The sequence below is a fragment of the Oncorhynchus nerka genome, linkage group LG10 (genome assembly GCF_034236695.1).
Source record: "Oncorhynchus nerka isolate Pitt River linkage group LG10, Oner_Uvic_2.0, whole genome shotgun sequence".
NCBI lineage: Eukaryota > Metazoa > Chordata > Actinopteri > Salmoniformes > Salmonidae > Oncorhynchus > Oncorhynchus nerka.
In genome coordinates, this window is record NC_088405.1 from 25,249,857 (window position 1) to 25,264,970 (window position 15,114).

The 15,114-nt window shown below is 44.2% G+C and overlaps 1 protein-coding gene across 6 annotated transcripts in view; it reads left to right on the forward strand.

Moving 5' to 3' along the window:
- The window catches only part of LOC115135058 (serine-rich coiled-coil domain-containing protein 2-like), a 64,513-nt gene extending 52,951 nt beyond the window's left edge, over positions 1–11,562 (forward strand). For 3 of the 6 annotated variants that reach the window (XM_065023158.1, XM_065023160.1, XM_065023162.1), the window contains 2 exons: positions 2,944–3,028; positions 6,498–8,001. In XM_065023158.1, the coding sequence (XP_064879230.1) occupies positions 2,944–3,028; positions 6,498–6,637 (225 nt within the window). In that variant the 3' untranslated portion in view covers positions 6,638–8,001. Of the gene's footprint in view, positions 1–2,943; positions 3,029–6,497 lie in introns of all 6 variants that reach the window. The other 3 variants (XM_065023159.1, XM_065023161.1, XM_029669286.2) reach the window with 3 other exon arrangements.
- The last annotated feature ends 3,552 nt before the right edge of the window (positions 11,563–15,114 follow it).

The window sequence follows — 15,114 nt, forward strand, 5'->3', positions numbered from 1 at the left end:
TCAGGAGAACCTGTTGACTGTCATCTCTGGTTAACGTAGCGCCTGCGGCCGCCCCTCCACTCCTCTTTTACCCAGAATGCTTTTATGTTTATGCCCATTTTGGGACTCTTCAGGTGGGATTGGGGCGGTTATTGAGGACAGGCATTCGCCCTCACACACAGACAAACATTCTGTCTGATTATTCAGTGCTAAACGTAACTGTGAGAAGGAGCGAGTGAGAGAGACACCGATTGAAAATAAAGGAAGTATTGGAGAGAGGTTCACATAAGTACAACATGCATTTGAACTTGTATGCCTTTCAAAAGTGTTATGTTTTTGCATTGACATCCTAGAGCAGGGAAACAGAGAGTGAGGATGTAAGAGGAGACAAATAACAGACAGAGTGAGCGATGTGGTCTTGGTGGTAGCGGTGGGAGGAACAGTGGGGTACAATTGATTCGGGCTACTTGCTGTCTGCTGACTGACATTGATGTCTGTCCCTGGCTGCAGAGTGAAATGGAGAGATTGGGTTGATAACCCTTCCTTCTTCCTCCCTGCACCCCTTCACCTGGAAATGAGAAGTCAAATTAAGCACTAGTTCTGCGACAGGGTGACTGGCTTTACAATATGTGACTCTACCTTTCTTACTTTTGTAGATGGTCTTTACAAAGTTGAAACGTCATGCCACTAACGTTAGGATGTTGACAGGGTGTGTGTTTTTTCATGCTCGTCGACGTCATGCTTCCTACTCACACAATCGCTCATAACATGGCTGGATGTCTTGTGGAGAAAACAGTGTCTGTCAGTGTCAGTGTGTGTCAGTCAGTGTGTGTGTGTGTCAGTTTCAGTCTGTGTGTCAGTTTTAGTCAGTGTGTGTGTCAGTTTCAGTCAGTTTGTGTGTCAGTTTCAGTCAGTGTGTGTTTCAGTCAGTTTGTGTGTCAGTGTCAGTGTGTGTCAGTTTCAGTCAGTGTCAGTGTGTGTTAGTTTCAGTCGGTGTGTGTCAGTTTCAGTCAGTGTGTGTCAGTTTCAGTCAGTGTGTGTCAGTTTCAGTCAGTGTCCGTGTGTGTCAGTTTCAGTCAGTGTCAGTGTGCGTGTCAGTTTCAGTCAGTGTCCGTGTGTGTCAGTTTCAGTCAGTGTCCGTGTGTGTCAGTTTCAGTCAGTGTCCGTGTGTGTCAGTTTCAGTCTGTGTCCGTGTGTGTCAGTGTCCGTGTGTGTCAGTTTCAGTCAGTGTCCGCGTGTGTCAGTTTCAGTCAGTGTCTGTGTGTGTCAGTTTCAGTGAGTGTCAGTGTGCGTTAGTTTCAGTCAGTGTGTGTCAGTCAATGTGTGTCAGTCAATGTGTGTCAGTGTGTGTGTTAGTGTGTGTGACTGTCAGTGTGTGTCAGTGAGTGTCAGGGTGAGTATCAGTGTGTGTGTCAGTTTCAGTCATGTCCGTGTGTGTCAGTTTCAGTCAGTGTCCGTGTTTGTCCGTGTTTGTCAGTTTCAGTCAGTGTGCGTGTCAGTTTCAGTCAGTGTCCGTGCGTGTCAGTTTCAGTCAGTGTGCGTGTCAGTTTCAGTCATGTCCGTGTGTGTCAGTTTCAGTCAGTGTCAGTGTGTGTTAGTTTCAGTCAGTGTGTGTCAGTCAATGTGTGTCAGTCAATGTGTGTCAGTGTGTGTTAGTGTGTGTGACTGTCAGTGTGTGTCAGTGTGTGTGTGTCAGTCAGTGTCCGTGTGTGTCAGTCAGTGTGTGTGTGTCAGTGTGAGTGTCATTCAGTGTCAGTGTGAGTGTCATTCAGTGTCAGTGTGTGTGTCATTCAGTGTCAATGTCAGTCAGTGTGAGTGTCAGTGTGTGTGTCAGTTTCAGTGTGTGTCAGTTTCAGTCATGTCCGTGTGTGTCAGTTTCAGTCAGTGTCCGTGTGTGTCAGTGTCAGTGTGTGTCAGTTTCAGTCAGTGTCAGTGTGTGTCAGTTTCAGTCAGTGTGTGTCAGTTTCAGTCAGTGTCAGTGTGTGTTAGTTTCAGTCAGTGTGTGTCAGTCAATGTGTGTCAGTCAATGTGTGTCAGTGTGTGTGACTGTCAGTGTGTGTCAGTGAGTGTCAGGGTGAGTGTCAGTGTGTGTGTCAGTTTCAGTCATGTCCGTGTGTGTCAGTTTCAGTCAGTGTCAGTGTGTGTTAGTTTCAGTCAGTGTGTGTCAGTCAATGTGTGTCTGTCAATGTGTGTCAGTCAATGTGTGTCAGTGTGTGTTAGTGTGTGTGACTGTCAGTGTGTGTCAGTGTGTGTCAGTGTGTGTGTCAGTCAGTGTCCGTGTGTGTCAGTCAGTGTGTGTGTCAGTGTGAGTGTCATTCAGTGTCAGTGTGAGTGTCATTCAGTGTCAGTGTGTGTGTCAGTCAGTGTCAGTGTGTGTGTCAGTTTCAGTGTGTGTCAGTTTCAGTCATGTCCGTATGTGTCAGTTTCAGTGTGTGTCAGTTTCAGTGTGTGTCAGTTTCAGTCATGTCCGTGTGTGTCAGTTTCAGTGTGTGTCAGTTTCAGTCATGTCCGTGTGTGTCAGTTTCAGTCAGTGTCAGTGTGTGTCAGTTTCAGTCAGTGTCAGTGTGTGTTAGTTTCAGTCAATGTGTGTCTCAAATCAAATCAAATCTCCCCTTGTGTGTTAGTGTGTGTGACTGTCAGTGTGTGTGTCAGTCAGTGTCCGTGTGTGTCAGTCAGTGTGTGTGTCAGTGTGAGTGTCATTCAGTGTCAGTGTGAGTGTCATTCAGTGTCAGTGTGAGTGTCATTCAGTGTCAGTGTGAGTGTCATTCAGTGTGTGTTTGTGTGTGTGTCTGTCAGTCAGTGTGTGTGTGTCAGTGTGTGTGTGAGTCAGTGTCTGTGTGTCAGTGTCTGTCTGTCCGTGTTAGTGTCTGTCTGTCAGTGTCTGTCTGTGTCAGTGTTTGTGTGTCAGTCAGTGTCTGTGTGTGTCAGTGTATGTCACGCCTCCTTTGTCTTTTCTCTGTGCAGGGTGTGCTGCCCGCCCCCTTCCTCTCCCCCTGGCAGAGCCAGTACCAGGGGCCGCCCCGCACCAGCATGCCCCAGCGCAGACAGAGTGAGTCACTAACCCAACCCCCCTCTGACCCTCTCACTTACCCTTCTGTCTCCTTCTCTGCTCCCCTCAATTATCCCATGTCTCTGCCCCCCTTGACATGTTTCTCTCTATCATTACTTTCTTCCTTTAATATGATCTACCCATTAACACTTGAATTCAGTTAGGAGGGTGAGGAGGGTGAGTGGTGCTCAGTTCAGTCACCTGTGTGTTTGGGGAAATCAGTTGGTAGCAAGGTTGAGTGAGCAAACGCAACGGGTAGTTTTAGTAAATTGACTTGGATCGTTATCAGACACCCTAGTGTAAATGAACAAGACTAGCTAATGCTTGGATGAGTTCAGTGACAGGGAGTCAAGACTCCGAAGAAGGGTGCATTTCCACAACCTGGGGCAGTCTATTGGCTGCTCTTGTATTAGGATTGACAAACATAATGTGGCAATCCCACTGGACAATCAAAGGAGTGCATTGACAGAGTTATGAGTCCACACACGATATTATCCTGCGTTTAGATGAGGGACGCAAAAACAGTTATACCAGTCGGCATAGCGGGACAAGAAAGCAAGAAAGACTGTGACGGCAAAAGCAAACGAGCACGATGGAATGCGTTGCTATGGTGATTTCAGTAACCTCAATGGCATTGACCGTCATGCTCTTATTGAAAACAACGACATCCGGTTTGCCGTCTACCTCGTACCGTGTAAACACAGAATGAGAGTGAGAAAGAGGGAGAGAGATGAAAGAGGGAGCTGTTTTAATGTGTTGTAGCCAAATGCACTGGATTGAGCTTGTTTGCAATTAACCATTTAACCCTTGAATTCAGGTGTGATGTGAGTATGTCTGTCTTTTTCTGTGCCTGAATGGGACACTGAGTCATCATGATGGAGTGGTTATTGGTCAAGGTATTTGTCTGCGAAAATGTGGATGCCAGTGAAGATGTCATCACTCAAGTGCTCCTTTTCAGCTACCTTACTATCTTAACCCTGTTTTAATCCTGTGTGTGTGTCTCTCTCCTCTCAGTCTGCCTTCTGCTCGTCTTTCTCATCTATCGATCTCTCTCTCATCCCATCTTTCTCTCTCTCTCTCGCTCTCCCTCTCTATATCTCTCTCTCTCTCTCTCTGGGAATACCTTGTCAATGTTCTCTCTCCCTCTCTCTCTCTCTCTCTCTCTCTCTCTCTCCCTCTCTATCTATCTCTCTCTCTCTCTGGGAATACCTTGTCAATGTTCTTTCTCTGCCTCTCTCTCTCCCTCCCTCTCTCTCTCTCTCTCTCTGGGAATACCATGTCAATGTTCTTTCTCTCCCTCTGCCTCTCTCTTTCTCTGGGAATACATTGTCAATGTTCTTTCTCTCCCTCTGCCTCTCTCTCTCTCTCTCTCTCTGGGAATACCATGTCAATGTTCTTTCTCTCCCTCTGCCTCTCCCATAATGCCTTTGGCAAGGAATGGAGCACGTTGTGCATTACATCACTGACAAAGCGTGGTACAGTAACCATCTAACCATCACCCTGGGCCCTGCACGCTGGCGTAGCATGACGTAGCACAATGAAAGCATGCAGTGTTGATGTGCATCTGCATGCCTTGGGTTGAGTTTGGAGTCTACCTTGTCTTCCTGCTGGGCCTGCATTGCTCTGTTAAATGATAATGCATGCATCAATAAACATCTACTGTATTTTTAAATTGGCTTTCAAAAAAGTACAACTCCTGAACACGGCCACATGTATTTGAAGCCCCATTATCGCTGTTGTCAGCTTTCGCTGTCCCACTATGTAATCACAAACAGTTTAGCTAAGCCAGCAGTCGACAAATGAAAGCAATCAGGCTTCTCTCCCCCTGTATCATTGGCTCTAATCTGAGCAGTGTAATATAGACAAAATTGAAATTGCCACTATTTTCGCAGCAACCAATATACGATTGTGCACTAAACTAGAGCTGAAATAGATAATGATCATCATTGGCAATATTCAGAGGGTTATAATAGGGGGATTTCCAGGGAGCTAAATTAGTATCATTTTTCAATTCCACAATATCTAGGTCCTTCTGCACTCATTATGCTTAAATCACTGTAGTTTTATTGACACAGTGGGATGGGTTGTTGAGATTGGTTTGATAGCCCGGGCAGATACTTGTAAATGGTGTTAGAAAGGGATGTTCTATTGTACTTCATAGACATTCCACTCAAAATCACAGACGTAGAACCTATTATTTATACACTGGCCACTCCTGTGGGATAGAAAACTGTTCACTCGATTTCTCATTTAATTACACATTTCTGCTTTAGATTTCAATATGGTGTGCTATTTTTTCATACATACAATACATCAGCAAAAGTATGTGGACACCCCTTCAAATTAGTGGATTTGGCTATTTCAGCCACACCCGTTGCTGACAGGTGTATAAAATTTGAGCACACAACCATGCAATCTCCATATACAAATATTTGCAGTAGAATGGCCTTACTAAAGAGCTTAGTGACTTTCAACGTGGCACCATCATAGGATGCCACCATTCCAACAAGTCAGTCGGTCAATTTTTTGCCTCAGGAAGCAACGTCAGCACAGGAACTGTTTCGTCGGGAGCTTCATGAAATGGGTTTCCATGGCCGAGCAGCCACACACAAGCCTAAGATCACCACACGCAATGCCAAGCGTCAGCTGGAGTGGTGTTGAGCCATTGGACTCTGGAGCAATGGAAACATGCTTTCTAGAGTGATGAATCACACCTCACCATCTGGCAGTCGGACGAATCTGGGTTTGGTAATGCCAGGAGAACGCTACATTCCCCAATGCATAGTGCCAACTGTAAAGATTAGTGGAGGAGGAATAATGGTCTGGGGCTTATTTTTTATTGTTCGGGCTTGGCCCCTTAGTTCAAGTGAAGGGAAATCTTAATGCTACAGCATACAATGGCATTCTAGATGATTCTGTTCTTCCAACTTTGTGGAAACAGTTTGGGGAAGGCCCTTTCCTGTTTCAGCATGACAATGCCCCCTTGCACAAAGCGAGGTCCATACATTAATGATTTGTCGACAGTTGGTGTGGAAGAACTTGACTGGTCTGCACAGAGCCCTGACCTCAACCCCATCGAACACATTTGAAACACCGACTGCGAGCCAGGCCTAATTGCCCAACATAAGTGCCCAACCTCACTAATGCTCTTGTGGCTGAATGGAAGCAAGTCCCCACAGCAATGTTCCAACATCTAGTGGAAATCCTTCCCAGAAGAGTGGAGGCTGTTATAGCAGCAAAGGCATATTTTAATGCCCAAGATTTTGGAATGAGATGTTCGACAAGAGGTGTCCACATACTTTTGGTGATGTAATGTATTTTGTTACATTTGTTCTTTTTGGTGGTTGTGCTTGTCAATGTCTAGAATGTTATCAAAAATGAATTGCAGGCAGGAGGTACTCATGGTAATCTAATAAAAAGCATAATCACCAAAGACAATCATGATGTTTACCATATCTGATTGATGTAGTACGGGAGATGACCACCAGGTGGAGCTGTGGGCCTAGTCATCCCATTGCCTCTGTCAGGTTACTGCTGGAACAGACGCCTCCCTGGTCTCCTGTTGGATGTTTGAGGCGGACTGCCTTGGCCAGACCAGGGCCATCATAAGTATGTTCCCTTTGGCTTAGGAGGGATTCACACAGAGCAGGGTTGGGCTCAATTCAGTTTGTAGGCAGTCAATTCAGGAAGTAAACCAACAATACAATTCAATAATCGAAATAGGATACTTCTTTTTAATGACTTCTCAATAAACTGAAAGGTAGAAGCACGTTTTTTTCTTCTGATTTTAAATTCAAATCACTTCCTGAATTGACTGCCCAACCCAGCACCACCCTGACACAGGGCCCTGGAGCACAACTAGAATACTGACTCATGCTAGATCATAAAGATGGCAGCCTCCTAAGGATTTGTAGGATTTAGGAAGATGATCATCACAAGATAGTCCCTTTTTATTGACTGCAGGTTCACAGACAATAAAGGACTTGAAAGCATGAACTTGTTAAGGACTAGGAGCAGAGGAGGCTGGTGGAAGGAGCTATGGGAGGACTGGCTCATTGTAATGGCTGGAATGGAATACATGGAACGGTATCAAACATATGGAAACCGCTTGTTTGGCTCCGTTCCATGTATTCCATTCCAGTCACTACAATGAGCCAGTCCTCCTATAGCTCCTCCCAACAGCCACCTTTTACTAGGATGTATATAAGCCCACAGACCAGTTAGTATACCAGTCTGTTTTATGTCTACAGACATCTGGTTGATGTATGATCCTCAGGCTGTCTGAGAGACACAACCCCGACCACCACAACATCAAGCCTTCATTCCCCTCTCCCTGGATATCACCACAGGGTAAAGAAGAGTGGAGTATGGTTGCCCTCAAAACCCTGCTCTAACCATGGCCTTTCCTTGCTCCAGCCTGGTTCTCTCCCGACAGGAGAATAATCTCGTACCACATACTAACTGATAGGTCACCCTGAACTCAGGACCCACAGCTAGCAGCCAGCTGTGCTCTTCCCCGACTCTACCCAGTGTTAGATCTGCTGTTTGTCTGATGCACTGGCCTGTGCTAGGTGGGTGGGAGGACCACTGTTTGACTACTGCTACTACTACTCTCACTGATTGTTAGAGAGTACAAACAAGTCCTCAGGGCAAAGAATCTTGGCTCGCTGTCCACAGTCTACAGTTTTCACCCATTTTTAAGGGCAAGTTTTTGTTCCAAGAATGAATTAAAAAAGTGAATGGGGAAACCTCACCTGAAATTGTAGATAGAATACATTTACATTGTAAATGAACATCTTCATCAATTATAGACCTTTAAGAAGGATAACTCACCACTGGTGAATTGATAATAATGTGTATGTTTTTTGTTTTTCTTCCATAGCTTCAAATACTACAGCCTTCCAGCCCCAGCCACCACGAGCACCTCACCCAGGAAAGACTAGTAAAAACAGCCCTCACCGAGGGCCACAGTGACCCCCAGAGAAGGAGGAGCAGGGGAGATGGGTCCCCTTGCACAGACTCTAACCGCCCTGCTAGAAGCCCGGCCAGGGGTGTCGACACTCCCCCAGTGCCCAACCCAGACGAGTTGAGTGTGCTACTCAGCACCCAGCTCAACATCAATGACAGAGAAGGGCCTGGGACCACCCCCAGCCCTACCCAGGGGCTCCCTGCAGCCAGCAGCCCAGCAACAGGAGCGCTGTCCAGGCCAGACGGGGGGCAGCGAGCCTCTCCAGAGGGCCCTGGCTGCCCTCGCGTCCTGCAGCGGCCTCGCCTCCACAAGCGTGTGTCTGTCCCAGCTCTGCCTCAGAGGTACACTAATGGCTCTCTTCTCCGATCAAGCTCTGTAGGACTGCTGGCCAACCACAGGACCAAGCAGCTGCCGCCTCCCTCCAGGGGTCTACCCTGCTTCAATTCTGGTCCCCAGGCAGTGGGCCCCTCCCTGGGCCACGGTGTGCTTGCTCAGCCCCGTAATCTGGGGGTCAGGAGGGACCTCGAGAGCACCAGCCCTCCTAGTCTGGAAATGCTAGACCTGGGACTTCTCAGAGCTAGAGTCCTGGTTCCCCCCATCCTGTCACGCCTCCCCAAGCCAAAGATCCATTGAAGAGTTCACATCATCAAACATATTGTATACTATACTGTATAACATCTCTCCTCTTCCACAGCCTCATGGTTATGACTGAGATACGTGGAGGGACTGTTTCTAACTGACAAATCTCCTTCATAAATTGTCCAGTTACTTACTTAGCAGCCTTTCATTGCACATAGTCATTATTTCTATATATATGACAAACATTCATATTTTTTATTTGGTAATCTCACTTGTGTGTTTTCTTTAAGAACGCCAAGACTGTACAGAATGCTCCGGTCAACTCTACTCACACTCACTTGGGTCCTTCCTCTGGAACAGCAGAACATGGTTTGACCATGGTCTTCCATGACATCAGCAATGTTACATTTCCCCCAGAGGGTAAACATAGAATGACAGAAAAAAAGCGGGGGGGGATAAGGAGTGGAGCTTTCTGCTCAAACAGGGTGGATTGAATGAGGAATCATTCAAAGAAAGAGGCTCAAACATAAACAGAATTCTCCTGAATAAACCAGAGTTCATCTTGTCGTCCTATTCCACCTCTATGAGTATGTAAGGTGATGTGTGTCTGTGTGGGTGCTCTCCCTTTCCTCTGAGATCAACATCAGTGTTTATTGTATTTTGAGTTTAGGGCGAAGGTCAGTTTGAGGATTTGAGAGTTATGTTTATCTCCTCTTCAGAATAGTGGTTAACGTTTGGATGCATCCAGACATGGAGAGTGTGTTTAACAGTTTCTGACAGACTATGGCAGCTTCCATGAATGTGGGCTATGGCTGTAAGTTAATGCCTCTGGCACTCTCTGTTTTACAGTACCGATTAATACCATGCACACATGAAACACACACACATAACACACATCACACACACACACACACCGAATACTCTCACCACTTTGGCGCTGTCCATAAATTCAAATCACTGTACACAGTAGTGTTGTTTCAAGTAATTTATTACAGTTAGCTAGATGGTCAACAGTGTCTTGTTTTTTCATTTAGTATAAATCCGACTGACTGAGAGACACACACACTTCTGGAAAGTTCTCATAGGGACATTGATCCATCTGTCCCCTACAGCAAGACAAGATGGGTGCCAGTGTGGTCCTTGGGGACTGAGCTGAGCCCAGGTGATGACAGGACTGTGTGTGTGTGTGTGTCTGTCTGTCTGTTTTGTGGGAGAGAGAATATTTGTGTTTGCCATGGTGAGATGTCCCATGCCATCTGGACCTGTCAGTCAATACCGCTTGGTAATTCCAAACAGAGAAATCAATAGGACCTTGGTTTTTAGTGAGAAGGGAGGATGTGTGTGAGTCTCTAGATACACCAATCTGGCAGTGTTTTCACTGGGTGTGTGTGTGTGTCAGGTGTACAGTATGTGCCCACAGGCCACAGAAATAAAGCCAGGGAGAAAGGGTAATGCTGTTCTCTCCATCAGCCAATCAATAGCTTTCATCAATTATTCTAAAGCAGGAGTATAACTATCTCGGGGGTCCAACAGGTCGATCTCGCATCCCGTACTCTGCCATGATGTGCACTAGGCCTAAACAGATAAATCGCTAGCCAAACACATTCGTCTCTTGCTAGGTGTGCACTTGAATTAAAGGGGAATCACACTCAAATGTATACATTTGTTATTTTTTTTCATGACCTTAACATTTTTATTTTGATGTGATTTATGCATTGACATGGACTCTGAACATCCAATGTTGTTGTTTTTCAATAAGTAATTGTAATTGTCTGAGTGAAACAACAGAAAAAATTAAGCAAATAAATGAGTAACTCGCATTTTTAAAAGTAGATCTCATGTTATAAATTGCCGGAGACCCCTGAGCTAGCTAAACCAGAACAAAGAGCCCACACTGCAACTGTAACAGTGTAACTTTAGTCCATTCCCTAGCCCCGACCCGGGTTCGAACCAGGGACCCTCTGCACACATCAACCACAGTCACTCACGAAGCATCGGTACCCATCGCGCCACAAAAGCCGCTGTCCTTGCAGAGCAAGGCGAACCACTACTTCAACATCTACTACTTCAACATCTCAGAGCAAGTGACGTCACCGATTGAAACGCTATTAGCGCGCACCACTGCAAACTAGCTAGCCATTTCACATCGGTTACACAACAAAACAAGAGGAATTAATTAATTAGCCATTTCTAATACGTTCTCTTTAGTGGCAAAACTAGCCAGCCTTGTTCATCGTGTTAGTTAATGGAACATAGCTGCCTGCCTATCATCATTAGGATATTATACTTTACTTGTTTGTAGCTGTTGTTAAAGATGACATATTTGATGCAATTGTGCAGGTTCAGTTTAGGATAGGGTTGTCCACTGCTGTTTGGTTGTCTGTCAAGGCTTTGGGCTTACTCTGATCACATTTCTAACAAAATGGGGGTTAAGTCATGTTTGTAAATCTACCTACACTGTTAATGCAACAGGACTAGAGTTCCCTCCTGTTTCTCCACTACTTACACATAAACCACTAGACGTTTACACACCAGTTAACTCATTTGCTGATTACTTACTTAGTTACTAAAGTGTACAACCGTGTACATCCGTTACAACCGTTGTGAGAGGTATTTGTCTATCTTCAATGCGTAACATTTCTTGTTTCTGTATTTCATGTCAAATCACCTATCCACCCATCCTGCTGTAATACATTGTCCCATTGCATAACGTGCAATATTGTAAGAAACAACAGCTATATTAACCAATATAGATACTGATATTGAAGCAACGCTATATGCCTAACAACTGTTGTTTACCTATATGCAAGTGGATTTTTTTTTTTTGTAAGCTAATCAGCGATGCACTTTAAATGACAGTTGAGACTGAAGGAACACTAAACTGGAGATTTGTTAAAGATTTGACTGGATTTTTTCGTGTTTTCCTTTCTCTGTTTGTCTCCCCTGGAGGTTATGTGAGACAGCAATAAAGACTGTATCAAACTTGCCAAGTCTGTTTTGGAGTCATTTACCTCAGGTCAAGCAGTGAAAGATGTCAAGTTGTTGTTGTGCAGGATTGCACTTATTCATGCTTTAAAGCAGGCAGCTTCAAACCCTGTTATTGTGGGCCATTGTTGTCTGTTGCTTGTTTTCATCCAGGCCTTTTTATCAACTGATTCAGACCTGATATGCCAGATATATGGATGTCAAGTGGCATTTATTAATGTAATACTAGGAGGAAGAATGATTCTGGAGCCAACTTCGTCTAGGGTGACGGCAACCATAGAGAAATATAGGCCATATTAGCATGGGTACTGTAGCTCCATTTTAATGTAGTCAACTGGGTGGGACTTACAACTTCATTGGTTGATCCCACCCGGTGACCCTGTTGTAGTCCATGTCTAACTGGGTCATCAGGAGGGATCAAAAACCAATCGTGAAGAAAATTGACTACAATAAAATGGAGACGGCCTCAATGGCGCTGCTCATGTAACAGATGCTTGTGCTCCTGAGTGGTGCAGAGGTCTAAGGCACTGTGCTAGAGGTATCACTACATACCCTGCTTTGATTCCAGGCATCACAACCGGCCGTGATTGGGAGTTCCATAGGGCGGCACACAGTTGTCCCGGGTTAAAGTTTGGCTGGGGTAGGCTGTCATTGTAAATATGAATTTGTTGTCTAGTTAAATGAAGGTTAAATAAAAAGATAAAGATGCTAAAATGGCACAGATACAAAGATGAGTCCTCTGTCTATATGATGGCAACAGATATATAGTTTTCCTGATGTGTTGTGCCCCTACTGTATGAGTTTTGTGGATGGAATAAATGGAGATTGTGCTGAAACTACTGTGTCTTGTTTTCTGAATTGTTCAAGTCCTAACTAAGTTGCTCTGGATAAGATTTAGGATTTTTTAAAATGATTTTATTCGGATCCCCATTAGCTGTAGAAGAAGCAGGAGCTATTCTTCCTGGGGTCCACACAAAACAGAGCATGACAAAATTAGCTCTCTAATGGACAGGAACAGCAACACAAATTTTAACTAAGAACACTATGACTAAAGAACAACACGACCAATGATACATTTTAGGTCTTGTGAGCGGAAACTTGACATTTGTGCCACTTCCGGTGCGCGTTTACAGTGAACACTGAGGCTGTACCCTTACAGTTTTCGACAGTAGCCAATAGGCTATTGTGACTGTTTGAGCATAGTGTAGGCCTACCAACCAAACCAATGTAACAAATCCTATAACATTTTCACATGGAAATAGCTTTGATTTCTATGATAAAGCCTATAGGTGGTGTTCAATGCAGGCCTACATTGCATGAGACTTAAAAACGTTTTTACATTATGAAGGGCTTGACATTAATTTATTATTATTTACTTGGTCTGTGACACCATGGGTCAAATAGGTTACTGAAATTGCATTGTATTGTGTTGTATGATGCAAGAAACCACTTTACAAAATATAATTAATTATTTTTACCATACAGAGAATTTGACAATACCCATCTGCCTATTGGCTTATTTGCATATTCAAAACTGTCTCAAAATACAACAATGCCCCTTTAATTAAGACTGGCTTTTCAAAGACAGCTTTAAATGTAGCCTCCACGTTTTGTGCTCTTGTAGGAAAAGAGACCCTTAAACTCAGACTTGGATCACACACCCACTCCACTAATGCTTGCAGTAAGCCACTGATTCCTTCAAAACGCATTGTTGAATTTGCGATTTCCAACTTGTTGTATAATGTTTATGTCCAATGGCCAATGAGCCCTGATACGTTTTATCTATAATTTCTCTTCATTTCTTTTCATATTGAAAAGGATTTGCCAGTAGATTGTCAACTTGATTCATGATAATGACTGCTAGCTTGCTAGCTAAGATTTTGAAAGTATGATGTTGACATGATCAGTCCAATCAAAACTACAGTAGATATAATGTGATTTGATTTTATCTGTGGCCAATGACCTTGAGCCTTTTTGGATGGGCACTTCTAATATAACTCTATGGCAGCACCAAAGGGACTTGAATTTTCGAGCTCTCCCCATAGATTTTGCCGTGACGTAGTGTCCCCACGAGTGACAGAACACGGAGCCAATCACAGCTAGAGAACATTACCAACCCCGACACCCTGTATTTTCCACTGGCTGCCCTACAACCACAGAAAGCACTGAGCTAGGCTGAAACACCTGCATTTTGGAGCTGCTTTACTCAAGAAAGCAAAAAAGAGACCATGTTTGCATGCGCCTTTATTTATTTTTTTATACATTGTTTGCAAACTGATCTGTGACATGTATTAATTCCTAAATAATTGCAAAACAGGCACCATTTTCTAAATTTAAATAAAGTATTTCTTGTGTATATATATTTTTTTAGCTTAACAGGTGGGGCTCAAATGAATGCCGTGTCGCCACTGAATTTTACTAAAAATACTACGACTAAAGAACACTAGCACTATTTTAAGATGAAAGAGAAGATAAAGAAAAATGAATAATAATAATAATAATAATAATGTATGTGGGTGTGTGTCTCTAGAGTCTGTGTTGTTTCTTGAGGTTTTGTTTTATCTGTTTTTTTAAACAGATTTTATTGCTTGCCTGAGTTACCTGGAAGAGAATTCCATGTAGTCATTGCTCAATATATCAGGGGTATTCAACTCTTACCGTTTGAGGTTTGGAGTCTGCTGGTTTTCTGTCCTACCTGATAATTAATTGCACACACCTGGTGTCCCGTGTCTAAACCAGTCCCTGGTTAGAAGGGAACAATGGAGAAAAATACTGTGAAAGTGGTTTTGATGTCCATAGTTGAGTTTGAGGTCTCTATACAGTGCTGTGCTTCTTCCAGCCTCTCTTCTGGTCTTGGGTACTGTGAAGAGACCCCCGATTGCATGTCTTGTGGGGTATGTATGTTTTTTTTAGCTGGGTGTTAACTGTTTGAACAGACAATTAGATACTTTTAGCATGTCACTACTTCTTACAAAGACCAGCAGTGACGCAGTTCATCTCTCCTCAACTCCCAACCAGGAGACTGACATGCAAGTTATTGACATTGGCCCTCCATGTACATTTGAGGACCAGACGTGCTGCTAAGAGCATCTGCTAAATGACTAAAATGTCAAAATGTTGTAATATTTCACTAACAAACTACAGAATCTTTCTGCAGCTGAAAGCTGAATCCTTATGAGCAGAATGCTGACTTCAACATCCCATGTCAGAAGTTGTAGTGATATTCCCTGTAGGTTTGATAGACGAATGAGAAACCCCACATACTGTAGATAACAGCACAGTTTGTAGAGGTCTTTGGGGTGTCATGGGCCTGTATTGCAGCTAGTTGCCTAGCTTTGAAGCTTTGGGAGAGTTATCAGTCAAAGGGGAGTCTGGAGGATCCAGTCATCTAAGGTGCAATAGGGGGAAGGGAGCGAACCAGAGTCTTTGAAGACACTATCCTTTTGAAGCCTCACTTGGCAGGACAGTGTATGAACCCTGACCCCACTTCCGCACCAATCACCATCGCTCTATTGAAAGCTTGGCATAGCCACGGTAAGTAGGGGTGCTGAAG